General features: G+C 44.3%; 1 protein-coding gene across 1 annotated transcript in view; it reads left to right on the forward strand.

Moving 5' to 3' along the window:
* The window catches only part of LOC308581484 (uncharacterized protein), a 38,358-nt gene extending 21,254 nt beyond the window's left edge, over positions 1-17,104 (forward strand). The window contains exons 10-18 of the mRNA XM_081183894.1: positions 3,921-4,211; positions 5,354-5,516; positions 5,745-5,894; positions 7,716-7,876; positions 9,068-9,244; positions 10,724-10,862; positions 12,741-12,928; positions 13,980-14,121; positions 16,501-17,104. Of these exons, the coding sequence (XP_081040020.1) occupies positions 3,921-4,211; positions 5,354-5,516; positions 5,745-5,894; positions 7,716-7,876; positions 9,068-9,244; positions 10,724-10,862; positions 12,741-12,928; positions 13,980-14,121; positions 16,501-16,694 (1,605 nt within the window). The 3' untranslated portion in view covers positions 16,695-17,104. The remainder of the gene's footprint in view (positions 1-3,920; positions 4,212-5,353; positions 5,517-5,744; positions 5,895-7,715; positions 7,877-9,067; positions 9,245-10,723; positions 10,863-12,740; positions 12,929-13,979; positions 14,122-16,500) is intronic.
* The last annotated feature ends 4,941 nt before the right edge of the window (positions 17,105-22,045 follow it).

The following is a 22,045-nucleotide window of genomic DNA, read 5'->3' on the forward strand; positions in this document are numbered from 1 at the left end:
GCTCTCGTTTCACAGAGGTCACTTCAGTTAGCAGTCTTCACTCCCGTTCTTCACTTGATTCTTTCGAATCCGGGGGTGAATTATGGACACAGCAGGCAAGGCAACATTCCCCATTCCCTTGGGGCAATGAAGGGAAGCTGCATACTCCTATATCAGCCTCTTAATTACCTCATGTGGGTCGGAGAGATGTTATTGTTGGCCATCTTCCAATGCGCCCCCTGGTGGCCCCCTCCGAAGGCCAGATTTAGAAGGCAATTGGGCCGGATCCGGCCCCCGGCCCTTAGTTTGCCTACCCATGGGTTATATCCAACATTTGCAATTCCCCCCTCCACTGCAGAACCCTCAAAAGGAAGGCCCACCAGGAGAGGCTTTTTTCAGGGGACCTGGCAGAGGGAGAAGCTGAGAAGAAAGATCATTTGCACAAGTAGTCTTTAACCTGCACAGCCATTTTATACACACCACTTTGTCCCAATCTGTCCAATCCTAAACAGTGTTTCACATTTGCTCTTTTCTTCCTGACTTTTTTTGGGTATTTTTATTGAAAACGTTTCAATTATAAATAAAGTGACGCAAGGAAAGGAAAGGAAAAGAAAAAGGTACAAAACTGGGTAGAAAGAAACAATATATGAATATATAAAATATACGAAGAAAACTCTAACCCATACATCATTATATAAATTCAATATTATTATCCCGATGCATATGTAAATATTAAAAGCCTACTGCATTTTGTATAAAGTCCTCAACTTCAAGACGTGTTCAAAGCAGTAAAATTGTACCTAATAAAATTAGATACTAAGGGGAGGATATGGTTGGTTCCTTGCAAGTGGAAGGAAAGCTAATGGAGGAAGAAGGCCAGCAGGTAAGAAACTCTGTACATTAAAAAGTATACACAAGAGGGGGAGACTATAGCAGGAGTCTACATTTACCACTATGTTCTTTTCAGCTAGAAAAATATCTTTGACCTGCATTCTGCAGTATCAATGAGATCATTTCAGCAACTGTGGCTTGTCAGGCAAGCCCTTTGTTTTCCTCTGGACAGCCAATTAGGCTGAGACACGGTGCCGAGACCATGGTTATCTAGATGGCTTTATGGATGAGTTGGGATTTGAACCTGGGTCTTCCCAGTACAACATCCTAACCATCAACCCATGTTGGATCATGCTGTAGCACTCCCATGCTTGTGTGATTGTGCATCAGCTTCTTAGTCCTTTCCCTGTGTAGTGCGGCTATTCCCAAACATCGTGACTCCGGGTCCTTTATAGGGGGAACAAGTCAGTTGACAAAGAAATGCTAGAGAATGGTTCATGAGTTCCTAGTAATGAGGAAAAGGGGCGTTGTAGTTTATAATTAGTGCCGAATTCTTCTAGTGCAAACTGGTCCTCTGGCAGGAGGAAGAAGGGGAATGATGCTGGCAGCAGAATGGGGAAACAGGACAAGAAAAACTGCAATGTTGCAGTGTCATTGAGCTAAAATAAGCAGCAATGCAAAGAACAGGAACTGAAATTGCAGGTAGGGGAAAGTGCAGAAGGTTAACAATTTGAGCCACTTTCAACAATATAGCAGAAAGGTCAGCAACAACTTTGAGCCTAACCAAATTTGTTATGGCACAAGCTTTTGTAGACAGAAGCCCATTTCATTTATCATCATATATATTCATCTCATGTCACAATAAATCTGTAGGAATCATAGAATCATAGAGTTGGAAGGGCCATCAAGGGCCATCAAGTCCAACCCCCTGCCAAGCAGGAAACACCATCAGAGCACTCCTGACATATGGTTGTCAAGCCTCTGTTTAAAGACCTCCAAAGGAGGAGACTCCACCACACTCCTTGGCAGCAAATTCCACTGTCAAACAGCTCTTAGTGTCAGGAAGTTCTTCCTAATGTTTAGGTGGAATCTTCTTTCTTGTAGTTTGAATCCATTGCTCCGTGTCCGCTTCTCTGGAGCAGCAGAAAACAACCTTTCTCCCTCCTCTATGTGACATCCTTTTATATATTTGAACATGGCTATCATATCACCCCTTAACCTCCTCTTCTCCATGCCCAGCTCCCTTAGCCGTTCCTCATAAGGCATCGTTTCCAGGGCTTTGACCATTTTGGTTGCCCTCCTCTGGACACATTCCAGTTTGTCAGTGTCCTTCTTGAACTGTGGTGCCCAGAACTGGACACAGTACTCCAGGTGAGGTCTGACCAGAGCAGAATACAGTGGCACTATTACTTCCCTTGATCTAGATGCTATACTCCTATTGATGAGGCCCAGAATTGCATTGGCTTTTTTAGCTGCCGCGTCACACTGTTGGCTCATGTCAAGTTTGTGGTCAACCAAGACTCCTAGATCCTTTTCACATGTACTGCTCTCAAGCCAGGTGTCACCCATCTTGTATTTGTGCCTCTCATATTTTTTGCCCAAGTGCAATACTTTACATTTCTCCCTGTTAAAATTCATTTTGTTTGTTTTGGCCCAGTTCTCCAATCTGTCAAGGTCATTTTGAAGTGTGATCCTGTCCTCTGGGGTGTTAGCCACCCCTCCCAGTTTGGTGTCATCTGCAAATTTGATCAGGATGCCCTTGAGTCCATCATCCAAGTCGTTGATAAAGATGTTGAATAAGACCGGGCCCAAGACAGAACCCTGTGGCACCCCACTAGTCACTCTTCTCCAGTATGAAGAGAAACCATTGATGAGCACCCTTTGGGTTTGGTCAGTCAGCCAGTTACAAATCCACTGAGTGGTAGCATAGTCAAGACCACATTTTACCAGCTTCTTTACAAGAATATCATGGGGCACCTTGTCAAATGCCTTGCTGAAATCAAGGTAGGCTACATCCACTGCGTTCCCTTCATCTACCAGGCTTGTAATTCTGTCAAAAAATGAGATCAGGTTAGTCTGACATGACTTATTTTTCAGAAATCCATGCTGACTATTGGTGATCACAGCATTCCTTTCTAGGTGCTCACAGACTGTTTGCTTAATGATCTGCTCCAAAATCTTCCCTGGTATTGATGTCAGACTGACTGGGTGGTAATTATTTGGGTCCTCTCTTTTCCCCTTTTTGAAAATAGGGACAACATTTGCCCTCCTCCAGTCTGCCGGGACTTCGCCTGTTCTCCAGGAATTCTCAAAGATGACTGCCAGTGGTTCTGAGATCACATCTGCCAGGAGTGGTGTTCAGTTTTGTTCAGAGTTATGCCACTGAAATGAAGGAATATGACTAAATTAGGCCAATTTATTTCAACGTGTCTGTTCTGAGTAAAAATTAATTGGCCTAATTTAGTGTTGAATATCATCCCATGTCTTTAAAGTACCAGAGTGTCAGGAACTGCTGACCACTGCTCCATGGGGAAAACAGGGTCAATGCATTTTCAAAGCACAAAACCAGTTAAATTCTAGTTTCAGTTATAAAAGAAGGCTTCTACAAAGAACTAAGAATGGTCTGCAAGATCAGGCCAGTGGCCCAAATAGCCTGGCATCCTGTTCTCACAGGGGCCACCCAGACACCTAGGGGAAAATCACCTCCTTTCATTTCCAGCAACTGCTATTCAGAAGCATTACTGCCTCTGACCATGGAGAGAGACCATAGCCATTGTGACTAGTAGTTATTTCCAAACTTAATAAACACCCATTGTCCATTCCCTGACAAAAATCCCCATGGGGATAAACTGACCTAAATCTATATCCCTTTCAAACTCCTACTTACTGGAATCTTGAACCTATGTTTATGATGATAACGGCAAATGAACCTTTACAGAAAAAAATAACAGGGATTATGCCATTTATTTTTATTTGAAATCAAAACAGTAACTAAACAAGAATTTTGTGAAAAGTTCTGTTGCGTCCCTAATCACTGGTGTAATTGACTAGCCTGCAGCTGTGTTAGCAGCAATGGAAGATACCAGGGGGATTGGAATCCAGGAAGGTAGAAAAAATGTCTCTTGCTGGCGTTCTGGGCGTGTCTCAAACTTTGTCACTTTCTTCTAGCTCAGCATCTCTTAAAAAGTTTCTGCCCTTTTGTCTTTGGAGTGGACAGAGCAAGGATACAGATGGAGCTGGTAACTGGGGCAGGAGTGCTCCTTCTTCTCTTTCTGCTCACGGCCTTCTCCTTCAAACTTCACAAAGCTAGAGGCCAGCTACCTCCAGGACCCACTCCCTGGCTCTTTCTGGGGAACCTCCTGCAGAAAGAGGTCCTGCCTCTACACAAAACCTACCCCAAGGTAAGTGCCCTCTCTTGCAAGGTTTCCACTGGAATCCTTTCTTTAAAAAGGCAGAGAATAAGAAATGGCTCAAGAAGCAAAGGCAGAAATAAAGGCAGGAGGTGAATGCATATGTGAGATTTCCAGGAATACCAATCCTCTTGTGCCACCACCTAATCCAAATGCTCCTTGGTTCTATTCTCATAACTACCCCATAATTGGGAAGCATTTTCAAGATCCATTAACTCATCCAGCTGGCATGATTGAAGTTCTCTCCCCTGCCACCTTCCTTTGATTGCATTTGGAAGCGTGTATTTAACTCCCCCCCCTTTATTTGCTTCTACTCTCTTTGCTTCTACTTTCAAGGTAAATTCATCAATATCTACTTCACGTTTTAGCTCTCCTCACACCATGACTCATGGTGTTCCAATTGCCTTGTGATCTTTCCATTCAAAGCAACCTTGGCTTGAAAGATCCATGATCTGAGGAGTCCAGATGTGTGTGTTTTCCACTTTAAAGCAGCAGAGTGGGGGCAGAGAGGGTACATTGTTTTGCAAAGAGAGGGTCACATGCTCAATCCCTGGAGAGCACCTGGAGAGCTGCTGCCAGTCAGTGTAGGCATTACTGGAGTAAATGGGCTGATGGTCTGACTCTGCATGAGGCAAATTGCTGTATTCCTATGCTCAGAACCACCCATGCCGTCTCTTTAATGCTAGCATTTTTGGAACGCTTCAAGGTTTCCCTGCATCTTGAAGAAATGATTGAATTGAACTCAGCACGCTAAATGCGAAGTGAAGTATTAATGTGCTTTGGGCGATAGCTGTGAATCAGAGGTGAAGTTCTAATGTGAATGCAATCTCAGTCTTACACTAGGCTGTTTCCTTTATTTGAGGTGAACTTATCATGTTCTCCCCAGTGCTAGAACTGAGATAAGTATAGCTGCAGAGCCCATTCAAGGTACTTACGTAGGTCAGGTGAGGATCTCCACCCCCCATGCACACATTCTTTGAACTCTATTTTTTTAAAAAGCAAAAATAAAGGATGATCAATGCAACTGATCTGCAGTAAGCAATGGTATGGTGTGGGCAGCAAATTGGGGCAGATTTCCAAGAATGATATCTTACAGCTCAATGACTCGTGCTTTTCTTGGATTCTGTCCTCAGCTTTTTGAGAAGTATGGCTCAGTCTTCACCATCTGGCTGGGGCCAAAGCCTGTGGTTGTGCTTTGTGGATATGATGCGGTCAAAGGTGCATTGGTGGATCACGCTGAAGCGTTTGGTGGGCGGCCACCCATAGCTCTCATTGAAAAAGTGTCTGGTGGCTACGGTGGGTGCTCTTAACTATCTTATCTTCCCCTTAATTTGAGATGCAGTTGCCAAGAGTCATGGCAATCTTTCCCAGGAATTGATGGCTGTCAGTCTTCTTACAAATCTTGGGGACAACGAGCCATCTAAATCCTTTGGGAGAAGATCCTTGCCTCTGGACAAAACATGCTGCAGACTTCAGTGTCGTCTGATTAAACATAAATACAACAGTGCCAATTGTATTTTTCAGGGCTCATCAACCCAGACAATGCAAAATGGAGGGAACTGCGCCGCTTCACTCTCTCCACACTGAGGAACTTTGGCATGGGGAGGAAACCGATGGCTGAGCGGATGCAAGAGGAAGCAAACTGCTTGGTGGAAGTGCTGGCAGCCAAACAAGGTTCTCTAGGCCCCTTCCTGGTCTAGTACAGAGATGGGGAACCTGCAGCATTCCACATATTGTTGGACCCCAGCTCCCTTCAGCCACAGTCAGCATAACCAATGGCCAGGGTTAATGGAAGCAGGGTTCCAAAATATTTGGAACATGCTAGATTCCCATTCCTGGTATAGGGAACACAGAGCAGCCCTTCCTTTCGGGTGGGAACAGTTAAAGAGGAAGTAAAGAAGAGTATGCTGGGGCATATAGACGTGTGACCAGGAGCAGGGGAATGCTGTGAACGTAGTGTATCTTGATTTCAGTAAAGCTTTTGACAAAGCCCCCCATGATAGTATTGCAGAGAGATTGGTAATATGTGGGCTGGATGAGATAACTGTTATGTGCATTTGTAGCTGAAGAGTTGTTGTGCTCACTAATGGTTTCTCATCATCCTGGAAAAAAGTAGTAGGAGGAGGAGGAGTTTCCAAATCACCTCCAAAGGTAGCCCCACATAGAGTGCATTGCAGTAGTCTAAGTGGGAGATAACCAACACATGTATCACTCTGGTGAGACAGTGCACAGGCAGGTAGGGTCTCAGCCAGTGTACCAGATGGAGCTGGTAGACAGCCGCCCTGAACACAGAATTAACCTGTGACTCCATGGAGAGCTGTGAGTCCAAAATGACTCCCAGGCTGCGCACCTGGTCCTTTAGGGGCACAGTTATGCCATTCAGGACCAGGGAATCCCCCACACCTGCCTGCCCTCTGTCCCCCAGAAACAATACTTCTGTCTTGTCAGGATTCAACTCAATCCGTTAGCTGCCATCCATCCTCCAACCACCTACAGACACTCACACAAGGACATTCACCACCTTCACTGGTTCCAATTTAAATGAGATGTAGAGCTGGATATCATCTGCATACTGGTGAACACCCAGCCCAAACCCCCAGGGGTCTGAACACTCATCCCCCAACAGCACTTTTTGGACACGGCCCAGAAGTGGGGTGCCCCAGGGTTCTGTCCTGGGCCTAAATGACTTGGATGAAGGTACTTAGGGAATGCTAATCAAATTTGCAGATGATATCAAACTGGGAGGGCTGGCTAATGCTGCAGAATACCGAATTGGGATTCAAAATGGCCTTAACAGATTGGAGACCTGGGCCCAAATTAATACAATGAAATTCAATGCAAGATTCTACAGTTTGGCATGAAGAACCCGTTTCCCTGCTCATAACACATACATTGGCAGTATCTCTAATGTGTTGGAAGTACATTTCTCATAGGTTAATGACTGGCTGGATTGTGGTAGTGAATTCTGGCATTCATTTCACCTTTTGTCCTTGCCAATATCTTAGGTGTGTATGTCTGTGGAGGCATTAAGGCAGCAATCCTATGGCCATTTACCTGGGAGTAAGCCCCACTGAACACAGTGACTAACACATCTCTCTTTTGGTAGCTTTCTTTAGGGAGCAAAATAGATTGCTCCCATGCTTTTCATAATGCTTGTTTTAATCAGCCTCTTCATGTTACAATTTTTTCAGAAATGTGTCTTGTTAGAGCTGCTGTATTTTCCATATAAATTCTGTGTGGAAAAATTGATTTCATGATGAATTCAGATGAAATTCACTTCTTCTTCTTCTTCTTTTTAAAAAAGTTCATCACTTTGGCACATCACCTTCACTTATTTGAATGTGCCAACCTTGAGCTTTAATTTCAGAACACACAGAGATAAAAGATCCAAATTCCAAACTATCAGTCACTGAGAAAGTTCACAAAGCCTTGACGGATGAAGGGCAGAGGATACAAACGCCAGTCACCTTTTTAACCCTCTCTTTGCGGTTGTAGGGCAGGCCTTTGATGCATTGCCAGACATCACAACTGCTGTTTCTAATGTGCTCTGCTCTGTTATCTTTGGGACCCGATTCAGCTATGAAGACCCCCAATTAAAGGAGCTCATGGATGTGATCAAGAAATTTGTGCGCCTCTTTCTCCATGTCTCTGGAACGGTACGTCACCCTCATACACTAGGAAAACTGGGGACGTCTCCCAGTCATTGAAAGTGTTCATTTATGCAAAATGCTCCTTTTATGAGCAAACATTCTACTGCATTCCGAAGGAGAACAACCTGTACATAGGTTTTCCATGTTAGTGAGAAGAAGGGTTGACACCTATCCTGTATAATACAGGATAGTCCTGTCAGCGGTGTTGCTAGCTGCTTGGGTGCCTGGTGCAGCGCGCATGTCCTGCAGCTGGGGGTGGGGGAAACTACCCATGGGGGTGGGGCGAGCCAAGGCAGGGAGCGCTGCATGGAGCCTCTCCGCAGCCTCCCCCTCAGCTGTAGGGCTGCTGAGGTGGTGGGTTGACACAAGTCTCATGTTGCTCAAAAAAGCAGCATGGAGCTTGCAGGCAGTCAGCCCACCGCCTCCCCCTCAAGAGAGACACATGGCTCAGGCACGCTGCAGTGTCCCCCGCTTCGCCTAGCTATCAGTGGCGTAGGAAAGGAGCTGTGGTGGGTGCGGGAGTTATTTTTTCCAAAAAAAGAAAAGTATCGTGAGCCCAATTTTTATTTATTTATTTTAAAAACACAAATTTTGCCATTTTGTCACACACACCCCTTAGTAATGACACCCAGGGCAGTCCGCACCCACCACAAACCCTACACCACTGAGTCCTATATTTCAATGTAAAATGCGGTGTCCTATATTGATTCAATGCAGAATGCAGTTTGTCCTGTATTTCAGGTCAACTCTCTTCCTCTCCCTCCCCCTCCCCCCCCTGCCAAGTTAGAGATCCTCTCCAAATGCTTGTGTGTGAAAAGGGGTGTGAAAGGTTATGTATTTAAGTTCTGGGTAGCAAATCACAGACAGATTTACAAATTTGTGTGTGTGTGTGTGTGTGCGCGTGCGCGCATGTATGTGTGTATGTCAAATTCCAGAGGGGCCATTCTGTTAGACTGTAATAGATTGTAATTGATTGTTTTGAAGTCATTTCAGCACCAGATTTTAAAAATAAAAATCACCCCCCCTTGACCTGCCCTGTATTTTGCCAGAAAGAATGTGGCAACCCTTCTCTAATACATGGGTGCATATATTAACGTGTGAATTGGGCCAAAGGTGGGAAAGTAAGCCACTGATGATGGGGGCAGGAGAGGGGGGAGGGAATCACTGTCTCTAATGCACTGCATTGCCTTGTCTCAGGCATACAATGCTTTCCCAAGGATCATGGACTTTGTACCTGGACCACACAAGAGTACCTTCACTGACTCTTCCAAGCTCCTCCAGTTTATCCGAGATAGCGTGGAATCTCACAAATTGAACCTGGATCCACAAAATCCTGGTGATTTTATTGACTGCTTCCTGCTCAGGTTGAATAAGGTAGATGAGAAGTTTTTTGGCGGAAGAGAAGCTAAGGGAAATGGCTTGTTGCATGTAACTACAAAACTTGTATCTTTTCAGCCTGGGGATTCCCGCCCCCCTACCCCCACCCCAAAAGCTTAGGGCAGACTATTTTGATTGGAAATTGGCTATGCTCTCCAGAAAGCTTTATACGTATGTGGCATATATTGTCATGTCTGCTACAATTCTTTGCCTGTAAATTCAGTAGTGAGTCCCTGTGATCCAAAGTCACTCACCTGGGTGTGCATCAACATGTCCACCTTGCTTGGCCATAGCCAGCAGCACACAGATCAGTTGGAGATGCTTATCAGGTAATGGGGGAACATGAAAATTGCCACAAAGGTTATCTGTGGCAGGGTCCCACAGAGGGGTAGGTGGTGGAGGCAAGGGAGTAAGACACATCAGATATTTGGAGTTTGCTTGTACAAAGGCCATAGGAGAAGGAACTGGATCTGCTTCACCTTCACCTCAGTCCCTTTTCTTTTCCATTCAGCCATGAACCTAAGCTGCTACCTCTATCCAGATGGGTGGGACAGTCTCAGTAAGTTCCATGGGACATCCAAATTAATGTGTAGTGTATTACATAGGATTGCCACTTTTGGTGGCCCCTTCCTATAGCTTGATCTAGAATAGGGTTATCAGACGTCCCCGTTTCCTGGGGACAGTCCCTGGACAAATTCTATCCCTGGAATGTCCCCAGATTTCATCTAATGTCCCCGGGAAACACAGCAGCGGCAGTCTCAGCAGCCCGGAGCTGTTGGCTCTGGCTGGCTTCAGGAGCTACTTGGAAACCCCCATATGATGGTGGTGCAGGGGCTTGAAGATACAGCTTCTGGGCTGCCTCCACCTTCCCTGACCCCAGCAACTAAGCTATGAAGGGAGGCTTCATGCTGCCTATCGGAGCTTGCATGCAAGCAGGAGGGGGCAGGGATCTCTCAGTTAGGCAACAGGAAGCCTCCCTTCCCAGCTGAGGGATCCCCACCACCTCCTGCTTGCACGCAAGTAGGAATGGAATTGGGGCTGCTCCAATGGGAAGGGAGGCATTGCACTGTCTGAGCCTCACCACCGCCACTGCTCTTGGCCCTCCTTCTCCGCCTTCCATGCCTGACCCACCACCGAAGAACCAACAACTCAGGGGCTGCCCAGGCTCATGGAGAAAGGAGATAGGAGCCTCAGAGGAAGGGGAAACGTGGTGGTTGAGGTCAAGGCAGTGGCCACCCCTCTGCAACTGGCATCGCTGCAGCATCAACATGTAGTATTTATTTATTTATTTACTGTGTCCCTGGATTCATTGAAAAAAAATCTGGTAACCTTAATCTAGAGTGGAGCTAAAGCCGAGAAAACCATCTTGCCAGCTTACTGATGCACAGCTGTCTGGTGTTGCACAAATTCTGGTCCTTTATTTTAAGCAGGTATTTCCCTTCCACCTCTTCCCTTTCTTTCTGCATTAATTTACAGGAACAAAGCTCTGCTCAGAATATCTGTGCTGAAGACCTAGTGATGACTGCGTTTGTCCTCTTTGTTGCTGGTATAGAGACCTCAAGCAGTAACATCTTGTATGGCCTCCTGTTGTTGGCAAAGTTCCCACACATACAAGGTACACAGCTTTAGCACCCCAACAGACACTTCCAGATATTTCAGAGCTCCAGCTTAGCTCTCTCACCACCCCCACCCCCAGTCTGTGGTGTCTCTCCCACAAAACTACAGGCTGTTTCTCTCTCCACAAGCGTCACCCTTAGAGAAAGTGAAGGAAGCCATGCCCACCACCCTCTAGTAGGCGTCTCTGCTTCCCGAGCTGTTGCTAAACTCCTCTACTTAACAGCTGGGACACCCTGAGCAACTTATTTCTGGAGTTTACTTAACAATGAGCCTAAACCTGCCTGTCCATTTCTTGGCCCACATTCTCTTAGAATCAAGGATGGCTAAGTTGAAAGAAACCCCAAGAGATTTCTCTGACCACCACAATCCCACAACCACCTCAGTATTTGAAATTAACAATTTAACCATGTTTGAAAATACATTTCACATTTTAAATGTGCACTAGATGTATAACCTCCTGAGGCAGGGCCAGCCTAGTGCATTTTGCTGCCTGAGGCAAAACAGAAAATGGCGCCCCACGGCCACCCCTGCCTCTTGCTCTGCTGCTGCCATCACCTCTGCCACGGCAACCTCCTGAGACAATGGGAGGCAGCCTAGAGAATCCCACACCTGCTGAAGACAGTGGCGGAGGGGGGAAAGGACCAGAGAGCAGCAGGTGGCAAGGAAGAATGGTGGGGGAAGGTGGTGGCTGAGGAGGCAGTGGCTGACAGGCAGAGGAGATGGCTCCTCAGGGGCCTGGATCTGCTGCCTCTTCCACTGCCTGAGGTGAATGCTTCACCAAGCCTCTTGGGTGGGCTGGTCCTGTTCTGAGGCAAACAGGCCAATAAAGCAGCTATTCTCTTTATACAGTAATCTTTCACCTACTCTAGAATGATTACACACATTATATCGTCTTTCTTACATAGAAATGTAAGGCTATCATCACACTCTGCAATTCAGGTGGCTGCCAACAGGTGACCAAGCCAACTCTAGCACTATGAGCAGCAGGCAGGAGAGTTGAGGAAGCAGCACTGGTGGCAGGGGGCTCAGGGGAGCTGTTTAATAGAAAGGGATGAGGCATTTCACAGAGTGGTTTAGCAAGTTGCTCTACGAAGCATTAATCCTCCATTAAGCATGGCTGCAATGAGGTTTAACACAAGCGGAGAGGGACTTTCATAGAGCAGTTTAGCAAACCACTCTGGGAAGCACCCCCAGAGTAGGTGAGGTGTAAAGGAAGAGGGTTGGCCAGTGTGGGGAGAAGGTAGTTGGCAAATGGGGAGGCAGAGCTGGAGGCTGGAGCGAGCAGGGACAGACTTCATAATTATTCTTTTAAAGATAGCTCAGACTTGATGGATTGATTATGGGAAACTGCTAGAGTAGTGGGCCTTGGACTTTCAGGAATAAGAAACTAGGTGCAGAATAAAGCTTAACAGATGCAGCATTTCATCTTCATGCTCCTGTTCTGGTTTTAGCAAGTCCTTGGCAGTGCTATTTTTCTAGAAAAAGAGGTACTGGAACTCACCATGAATGCCTCCCTTGTTCTCTTATAATGGCAATAACGCCCACCTGAGAGGTGCTGGAAATGAGTTCCGGTTGAAAAAAAGCCCTCGTTCTGGGTCAGACAAACCTGTGATTAACCCTAAGCATTTTTGATTACTGGCCTGGATCAAGCAGTGGATCTGTCATGCAGCAAGTGACTGTGGATCATTGGGCCATCACTTCAAATTGATCTCTCAAATAGGGTTGAAATTGGAAAGTGAAAATCGGCTGTATATTCTTGGTTCTACACACTGTATGATGCAGGCAGTCTGAGCCTGTATTGTCAATATGGGGTTAATGGGTTCCAGAATAACATGCAATAATATTATTTATTGTAATAAAATATCATTCTTTGCAGCCAAAGTCCACCAAGAGATTGATGAGGTTGTTGGAGTCAACCGTGCTCCTGGCATAGAGGACAGGGTGAAGATGAACTACACCAATGCATTTACCCATGAGCTGCTGCGTTATCAGCTAGGGAGTGGTGAGGCTTTTCCACGTTTGACAACTCAGGATGTGGATTTCAAGGGCTACACCATCCCTCAGGTGTGGCAAGTCAGAACATAAACAGGGTATTTTGGTGAAGGGCAAATGTATTGTGCAAAGGATGGTCAGATATGGCAATTTCAGTTTTTTGTTTCTCATTTCTCCAGTCATAAATTCTATTATTTTCATCAGTATATGAATTTTATGCACACTTTATCTTAGTATGTGTGTTTTTGTACACATGGCCAGAGAATTGCACTGCTAAACTGGGAGAAGTGCAGATTTTGAATTGTTGGTAAAACACTACACACACTTTTCCCCACACATCTTGATACAAGTGATCGTAAATCACATAAAGATTTGGGGTGGGGCTTAACATAGTGGCAAGTGGGGTATGCATATGGGGAATGAGGTCTGCTTGTGCAGCAGAACTTCCCCACCTATCCTCCCCACCGATCCGTTCTTTAAACCTTGCATTTTTCCCAACCCTCCAGAAGAGATTTAGGGGGTGAGAGGCATGTGGTGGGAGGAGAGTGGGGAGAGTCTTGTTGCGCCAACGGACCTCATTCCATGCACACAACTACTTAGTTGAATCTATCAGAACCACACTTTTCAAAACAACATGATAATGGAAACAGCATGAGAATGGAAAATTCGAATCAGTTCGAATTTTATGAAATAGTCTCTCCAACAAAACTATGTTTACAGAAATGCATCAATAAGGGGAAAGTTTGCATAAAAATGGGTAGATCCATGAAAAAACATTCAAAAATGCATTACTTTCAGGGCAGGGGGTTGCTTGTGAAAATTGTGCACAATGCTGCATACAAATGTGCTTATTAGAAGATATTTGCATTAAAATGCTGAGGAATTTTTATGAGGATTTAAGAAAAAATGCTGCAGAAATGGGGGGGGGCAATGAGAACTTGAGATAATTGAAACTGACAGATCCATCCACCCTTAGCTCCCATCATCTTTCTGCTACTATCCTTCTATGAACCACTGAGGAGATTTATTCCATTCAACTCTCTGTCAAAAACAATACTTTTTATTTCCTCTCTGTTAAATTGAGCCGTCAGTCTTGATTATGCATCTTCTTGTCTCCCTAAAGGGCACCATTATTGTTCCACTGCACATTTCTGCACATTTCGACCCAGCCTGCTGGGAGACTCCTGAAAAGTTTGACCCAGGTCACTTCTTGGATGCAGAGGGTGAATTCAAGAAGAATGATGCCTTCATGCCTTTCTCTGCAGGTAACAGTAAGAGCTGTTCCCGGGGCTCGCAGCTGCATTTAGGTACCTAAGATCCTACAAAAGCCTGGAGCAGGACTGAGGGACCTCAGGAAGCTGAATGTGGCCCTCCAGGCCTCTTTATTTGGCCCTCAGGACTCTCCTCAAACACCCCCCTCCCCAGACCACCCCCCTTTCTCCCAGGCTGCACCCACCACTACCCCTGCTCTATGCCCACCCTGAGTGCTCTGGCTGACTGGAATATATCCTTGAACTGTGACAGTGCTTCCTGCTTAGCTGGCTGGCTGGCTGGCAAGGGGCAGGTGCAGAAATAATCCTTTGACTTTTGCAAGGCTGGATAGAGCCTACTCCATTGCTCTACCCACTATTGCCTTTGGTCCTGCTCGCCCAGATCATGTGAAAAGGTTTCCTGCTCCTGGCATAGAGAGTGCTTCATGGCAGTGCCGGATTAAACCCTGTGGAGGCCCCTAGGCAGTTGAAATCTTGGGGCCTCCCTAGTGCGCGCACTCCCGTGAGATAACATTGAATTAAGAAAGCTCGACTGGAATTTTCTTTCAAGATCTAATCAATATTATTTTGGTCCGTTGTTGTGGGGACCGTAAAAGGCATGGGGCCCATAGTTTGGTGCCTACTCTGCCAATTTGGTAATCCGGCATTGCTTCTTGGAGTCTGGTCTTCTGCTATCATGGCTGCTGCTGAAATTCCTGCTTCATCCACATGTGTTGGACTTGCTCCCTGCCATTGCTATTGACTGTCTTGTTTTTGAGATTAACACCTCGAGCACATGCAAATCCACATGTAAAAGTAGGTAAAAGGTAAAGGGCCCCTGGACGGTTAAGTCCAGTCAAAGGCGACTATGGGGTTGTGGAACTCATCTCGCTTTCAGGCTGAGGGAGCTGGCGTTTGTCCATAGACAGCTTTTCCGGGTCATGTGGCCAGCATGACTAGACTGCTTCTGGTGCAACAGAACACCGTGATGGAAACCAGAGTGCATGGAAATGCCATTTACCTTCCCGCCAGAGCAGTACTTATTTATCTACCTGCACTGGTGTGCTTTCGAAATGCTACGTTGGCAGGAGCAGGGACCAAGCAACGGGAGCTCAGCCCGTTGTGGGGGTTCGAACCACTGACCTTCTGATTGGGAAGCCCAAGAGGCTCCGTGGTTTAGACCACAGCACCAGCCACGTCTCAGCATGTAAAAGTAGCAGCCATGAACACTATTGTGCATTGGGAACAGGAGCTTCAGATCTGAGCCTTGAAGCAGAATGCTATTTATCTTGGTGTCAAACTGTATAAATATGGTGGGAGGGAGATATCCATGACTAAATCTCTCAGAGTGGGGTGGGGCAAAGGTACAAGCAACCATGGGAGTGATGGAAGGAATGTGCATTGTCCTCTTGCATTGGGAAAACAGCATAGGGAGATGGTTAACTTTGCAGTCCCAGTGTGATTCACCTGTATTCCCCAGAGTGGCTGTCTTTTACTTTTGCGGAGAAGGGAGCGCAGGTGATCTGGTCACATATCACCTGATAACACATCTTTTTGGGCCATAAGTCAGAAGTTCTCAACGCATACTCGATCTTAGTAAATCTCCCCAAGTGCATTTAAGGGTACACAAACAATCCCTCTGGGACAAACCACAGCTCATGTGGGTGGGGTGGGAGTTTTTATAGTGCAAGAGTGGATGGTTACCCCCCTCCCCATGCTGCAGCTGCCCCCGTTTTGCTTCTAAAAGTGAAAATTATAATAATATGCAACAGTTCTGCAACCAAACAATGTTTACCAAAAAGCATATATTGGAGGAAAGTGTGCCTAAAAATGAATATATTTGCAACTATAACATACAAAGATGCATTATAGTAGGGAAAACTGATTGCGAAAATGTGAATATTAGTCAAAACTACATATAGAAATTAGTTTATTAGGGCAAATTCTGCCTAAAATGCTTATGAGGTTTGACAAATATATATTTTTAATGACAAATTGTAGCAAAATATGGGCAACTGATTTTAAGAGTGGGGAAATGAAAAAATGAGAGGATCGAAATTGACAGATCCTTCCACTCCTACTTCTTAGAGTGATGAAAATTGAAATTTAATCCTGTTGCCTAGGCTGCTCAGTAAAATGTTGATCTAAGTAGGCAGAGGAATAACAGAGCTCTTACAGATGGTAACCTTTATAGTCTAACATACATTTAATGGTTAATGAAATACCTCTGCATTCATATTGTGGGGCTATCACATTATCTTGCTTCTGGGAAAATATCTCTACACACACATAATAATTTGAGGTGACTCCTCAGGAGTCAAGAGTTTACTGGGTACCATAAATGTCTCAGGTGATGGGTGATGAACTAGTTCTCTTTCCCTTTCCGTCTTCTAGGAAAGAGGGCCTGCCCAGGAGAGGGTCTGGCCAAGATGGAGCTTTTCCTTTTCATTGCCACCCTGCTCCAGAACTTCACCTTTCAACTGGTTGCAAACCCCAATGAGATGGACATGGGTACCCTGTTTTCTGTTTGCAGAGGAAAGAGGAAGCACCGCCTGTTACGAGCCATCAGACGTAAAAATGAGAAATGAGAAGGAAATTCATGATTCCAGAAATACTCAGAGATCCAAAACAATGTCTCTCTGTCTCTGTGTGTCTATTTGTTTCTCTGTCCAAAAGCTTCAGGCCTGTGCCAGAGTAGAAAAGTGGAGGATGTGGAATCTGCTGAGAGTCACCAAGTGTGACACACGGCATTATGCTTATTCTAAACTTGAGGTTCTGATGTCACATAACTCCCGCTGAGAGTCCTACCACTCTTCCCTTGCCTCTAGTGGACCATTCCAAAACCACAACCCTGACAATGCATTTGGAATATACAGTAGGCTTCATACAAGAACCCATGCCTAATTTTCTTTGCTGCCTCTCTCAAATGTAACCACAGAGCAGCTTCTGGCTAGCCGTTATCTGTGAGCAAATAAATGCTTTATACTGAGTTAACAAAGTGAATGCTAATCTTGTTTGTCTGGTTTCAGCTGGAGGCTTAAAACTGCATACAGGTTGTTGAGATATTTCAAATGAGTCATTGGCAACAGATTATTGTTTTTTAATCTTATTGGATTTACCCTGGATTGAATTGAGGGGGAATATGGGTGGCATTTGTTGTGTGCAAAACAAAAAACACTTGAATGCATGAGGAACACTGATCCCACAATTAGAACCCAACTGAAAGCAAAGAAAGCCTGTGAATAGACGTGTCAAATAAATATCTCTTATCTCTCTCCTCTGCACCTGCTCAAGAGGCAGTACCCCCAAATTCCTTAATTCTGTCTATTTAAATCTCTGAAGAAGAAGAAAATAACTCTCTCTGTTTCAGTGTATCTGAAGAAGTGTGCATGCACCTGAAAGCTTATACCCAGAACAAACTTAGTTGGTCTCTAAGGTGCTACTGGACAATTATATATATATATATATATATATGTAGGTTTTGGTGTCTTCGGGTGTCTTCCCGTGTAAGAGTTGGGGTGTCTAGGCGACGTTTCGACGAGGTCTCACTCGTCATCTTCAGGCTGGTGCTTTCGGCTTCTTGTTACTGGAACAGAGCTCTGAGGAAGCTATCTAGTTTTTCCTTCCCGTGTGGCCAAATTACAAAGGTGTCGTAATTTGTTTGTAATTTGGCCACACGGGAAGGAAAAACTAGATAGCTTCCTCACACATCTCAACAGCCTACACCCCAAAATACAATTCACTATGGAAATAGAAGCCAATAACCAACTTCCCTTCCTTGACGTCCTAATCTACAAAAAACCTGATGGCTCCCTAGGACACACTATCTACCGGAAAAAAACACACACCAACCGCTACTTACATGCACAATCACACCACCACCCTGCACAAATAAACTCCGTAGCCAAGACTCTCATCTCCAGAACCAAACGCCTGGCTGACAAAGACCACTTGACAACTGAGTTACAGAATCTCTCAAATGTGTTAATCGCCAACGGATACCAGCAAAACAGGGTTACGAAGCTAATCCAAAAAGAAACACCCCCCAAAAACCAAGACACAGAAGAAAACAATGGCATGGCCCTCCTTCCTTATATCAAGGGCACTACAGATAAAATCAGCAAAATCCTCCATAAACACAATATCAAAACAGCCTTTTGCACCAACCAAAAAATAGCCAATATCCTCAGAAACCCCAAAGATAAAATCCAATTAGAAAACCAAGGGGTCTATGAAATACCCTGCAAAGTCTGCCCAGCCACGTACATTGGACAAACAAACAGACGAATAAATGCACGTATCGCAGAACACAAGAATGCCGTCAAAAAAGAAGAAAAAACTTCCTCTCTTTACCAACACATGAAAGAAACAGGACACGAAATTAATTTTGCAGATTCCAAATTGCTCTTTAACATGGAACATCACCACAAGAGAATAATCATGGAAGCCATCGAGATAGAGAAACACCCTCACAACATGAACAAGCGTGACGACACGTCCCGCCTGCCAGACATCTGGAAATTAGCCCTCCCCACAAAAACCGACACCAGAACCAGAGGCACACAGAACGCCATCTCCAATCAACCACACCAGACCCAAACCCAGACCCTCTCCACAGATAAATTACAGACACCATCCAGTAGCCAAACCATAGTGGCACCTCCGGATGCTGCACCCCCCTGCAATCCCTACACAGATCTGGCTGGCACAGGGCACAAAACCACAGCTCGCCCCTATACACGAAGCCAAGCCAGAGCACAACTAAGTGCAGTACAGCCATCTTCTCAGAAAAAACTCTTCACAAGCTCAAGAGGTCAAGACACGAAAGCTTTAGCAACTAATCCACACCTAATGACCCTCCTAAGTGGTACTCAGAATATCACTCAAGAAATCACTCAAGATATCCCTCAAGTAATTAATGAACAAAAGAAGAAAAGGCACACTAACCTGGAAACTTCCTCTCTGCCCAGAACGTTGGAGGCTATACACCACACCCCCTCAACAGTATTTATAGGAACTCAAACACTGAGATCCTGCTCTGTTCCAGTAACAAGAAGCCGAAAGCACCAGCCTGAAGATGACGAGTGAGACCTCGTCGAAACGTCGCCTAGACACCCCAACTCTTACACGGGAAGACACCCGAAGACACCAAAACCTGCATTCCTGTACCCGTGAAAATCTACGAAAGCAAATATATATATATATATATATATATATATATATATATATATATATATATATATATATCACAGACAGGTAAGTGACAAGTGGTCAAGGGGAAAATTTCTTTGGAATTAGAGGAAACTGAGACTACTGTAGGAGGACCAGTTTCCTTCAGAAAGTGTGAACATAATTTAAAGTCATTTGCACAAAGACACAAATGAAATATGTAGTAAGGGCTAGGAAAAGGCACAAACCCATGAAAAAATGCCAGCGTGGCTGAATAAGAAACAAGAAGATGTGGAAAAACTTGGCCTAAATAAATAAATAAATAAATAAATCGTTTCATTTGTATGCCGCCTTCCCAAAGTTAAAACCATGCTCAAGGTGGCTTACAAAGTACAAAAAAACATAAGTACAAACATAACAAAAGTAGTCATAAACAATAAACACAACATCAAAAGGTACACAACCTGAACCTTTTAAAAAAATAAAAAAACTGCATTTATTTAGACACTGCTTAAGATATATTGTAACCAAATTTGGCACAATCGTCCCTGAGGTCAAGGAGCAGTTTCCTGACTATATTTGAACACCATTTTGAAACTAAATAACAAGCTAGGTCTTTCAAAAATGCACTGATTAGGACAACTATTAAGATATTTTTAAAAAATTGGTACAGTGGCTCTTCAGATCAAGCAGCAGGTTTTGGTCTATCACTGGATGCCATTTTGAATCAAAATGGTGGATGGAACCTTTCAAAACTGCACTGATTGCCAGTAAAGGGTTGCTGTTGGTTTCTTAGAATTCCCATGTAATGACAGCAGTCCCCACTAGTTGATTGTAAGGAAAGCCAGTTAAGAGATTTAAGAATAAACACTAGTAAGTAATAGTAGCATGGTTTTACCCACCTCAAGGCTTTACAATAAAGCAGAACACAGGTTTTAAAATATATAAATACTGTGTTTAAAACCACCCAGAGAAGCAGTACGTCCTTTAGTTGACAAATGTGTGATAAAGAGAGCTTAAGGGAGGCAGAAATAAATTCTTTCAAAAAATAAGCCAACTCTTTGCATCAGTCTTCAGGTGCTCAGCCATGTTCCTGTGGGTACCGCAAGCCAGATACCACAGCAATCTTGCATCTGCCTACAAAAGGCAGACAGCTTTACACTGAGTTCTCTGTCGTAGTAGCCAGCTACTGTTTCCTGCTGAAGAGTGGCTCCACATACCTCTGAAGCTATTGGTCTAGGAAAAAGTCTCCACCACTTCTAGGCAACCTGTTTATTGAACATTCACACTGATTTGTTTGCACAAAGATTGCTTGGAACCTGCACAGTACCCACTGTTTGTTGAGCATTCATTTAGATTTGTTTGCACAGAGTTATGCAACGTCCACTATTTATTGAGCATTATATGAGCTTTCATCAGTTCATCATTACCCTACACTTTCACACCTTCCAACATTCCTCTGATGAAAATAGGGAGCCCTAAATAATAATAATAATAATAATAATAATAATAATAATAATAATAATAATAATAATAATAATAATAATACCCCACCCATTTGACTAGGTTGCCCCAGCCACTCTGGGCAGCTTGGAGGGTCTGCACTCTTCTTACTGCAAAAAATCTGAGTGGGTTCCTTTTTTTAAAAAGTGAGCTTGCTGCAGAATAACACTTCAATCCACTTTTGCAGCCCAAACCTAAATGTGCTAATATATGATCAAATCCCTCCCACAGAATATTGACCACCTGGAAGCAAACCAGTTATGATGGAAATGTAGTAGTAATGCAGTAAGCACATAGACCTTATTACAGATTAGTGACTGGTTTCAAAACTGAACACGAAGTGGACAGTTGGAAGGAATTAATGGATTTCACAGTGTAAGGGATGTAAACAAGAGTGCGATGTACCAGAGCTCTCCTTTGCAATTATTGCTATTGAAATAATTCATAAAATGATTTAAAGTCAGATGATGCCAAACACCTTTAGAATGGTAAAATCCCAAGAAGACTGGGAAGAGGGCCAAAAGGAATTCCCCAAACTGAAAGCAGAGAGAGATGAGATTCTGTGTGAATTCAAAGTGCTCCCTCATGGAGACAAAAACAGCACAGAAGACTATGTGCTCAATCATAATGAGTCTGATAAGTCTATTAGGAGAGAGACTCGCTGTTAAATGAGTTAAGTGGAAAATGTAGGCCAAGATGCACAGTGAAACAAATAGACAGAATTTCTGGGAGGCCAGTTGAATATAATGAGACTTACTTTTGAGTAAACTCAACATGTGTTAAACGAATGGTAACTTTGGATGGACTTTTGGTAAACGCACTTCTGGTAAATGCACACAAGCATAAGCACCTGGGAGACCAAAACAAAACAAAACAAAACAAAACAAAACAAAACAAAACAAAACAAAACATGGTTCTTTCAAACAGACCTCCCCTTCAAGACCCACCAATATCCTCCCAAGTTTTTCAGAGAGATGGCAGCAGCTTTTTAATCTCCAGGGCTTGGCACCCAGGAATTTAGGATTTCAAAAGGTTGTGGGTTTATTGGGGGGAATGTACATCCCCCCACCACCACTGTATTTTGTGGGCAAAATCTGATCTATGTTTGATCTTTCTGTGTCTATATTGATACAGAAGCAGCTCTCTCCATCTATTAGAGTCTATAAGGTATGTTAGCTGCAGACAGTTTTGCCCTGGCAAGTTCTAGGAGAATTATGGTACTAACTGTGTCTCCTAGGAGTTCTGAAAAATAACGAGTTCCACAAAC

Source organism: Podarcis bocagei (assembly GCF_964188305.1).
Source record: "Podarcis bocagei genome assembly, chromosome: 2".
NCBI lineage: Eukaryota > Metazoa > Chordata > Lepidosauria > Squamata > Lacertidae > Podarcis > Podarcis bocagei.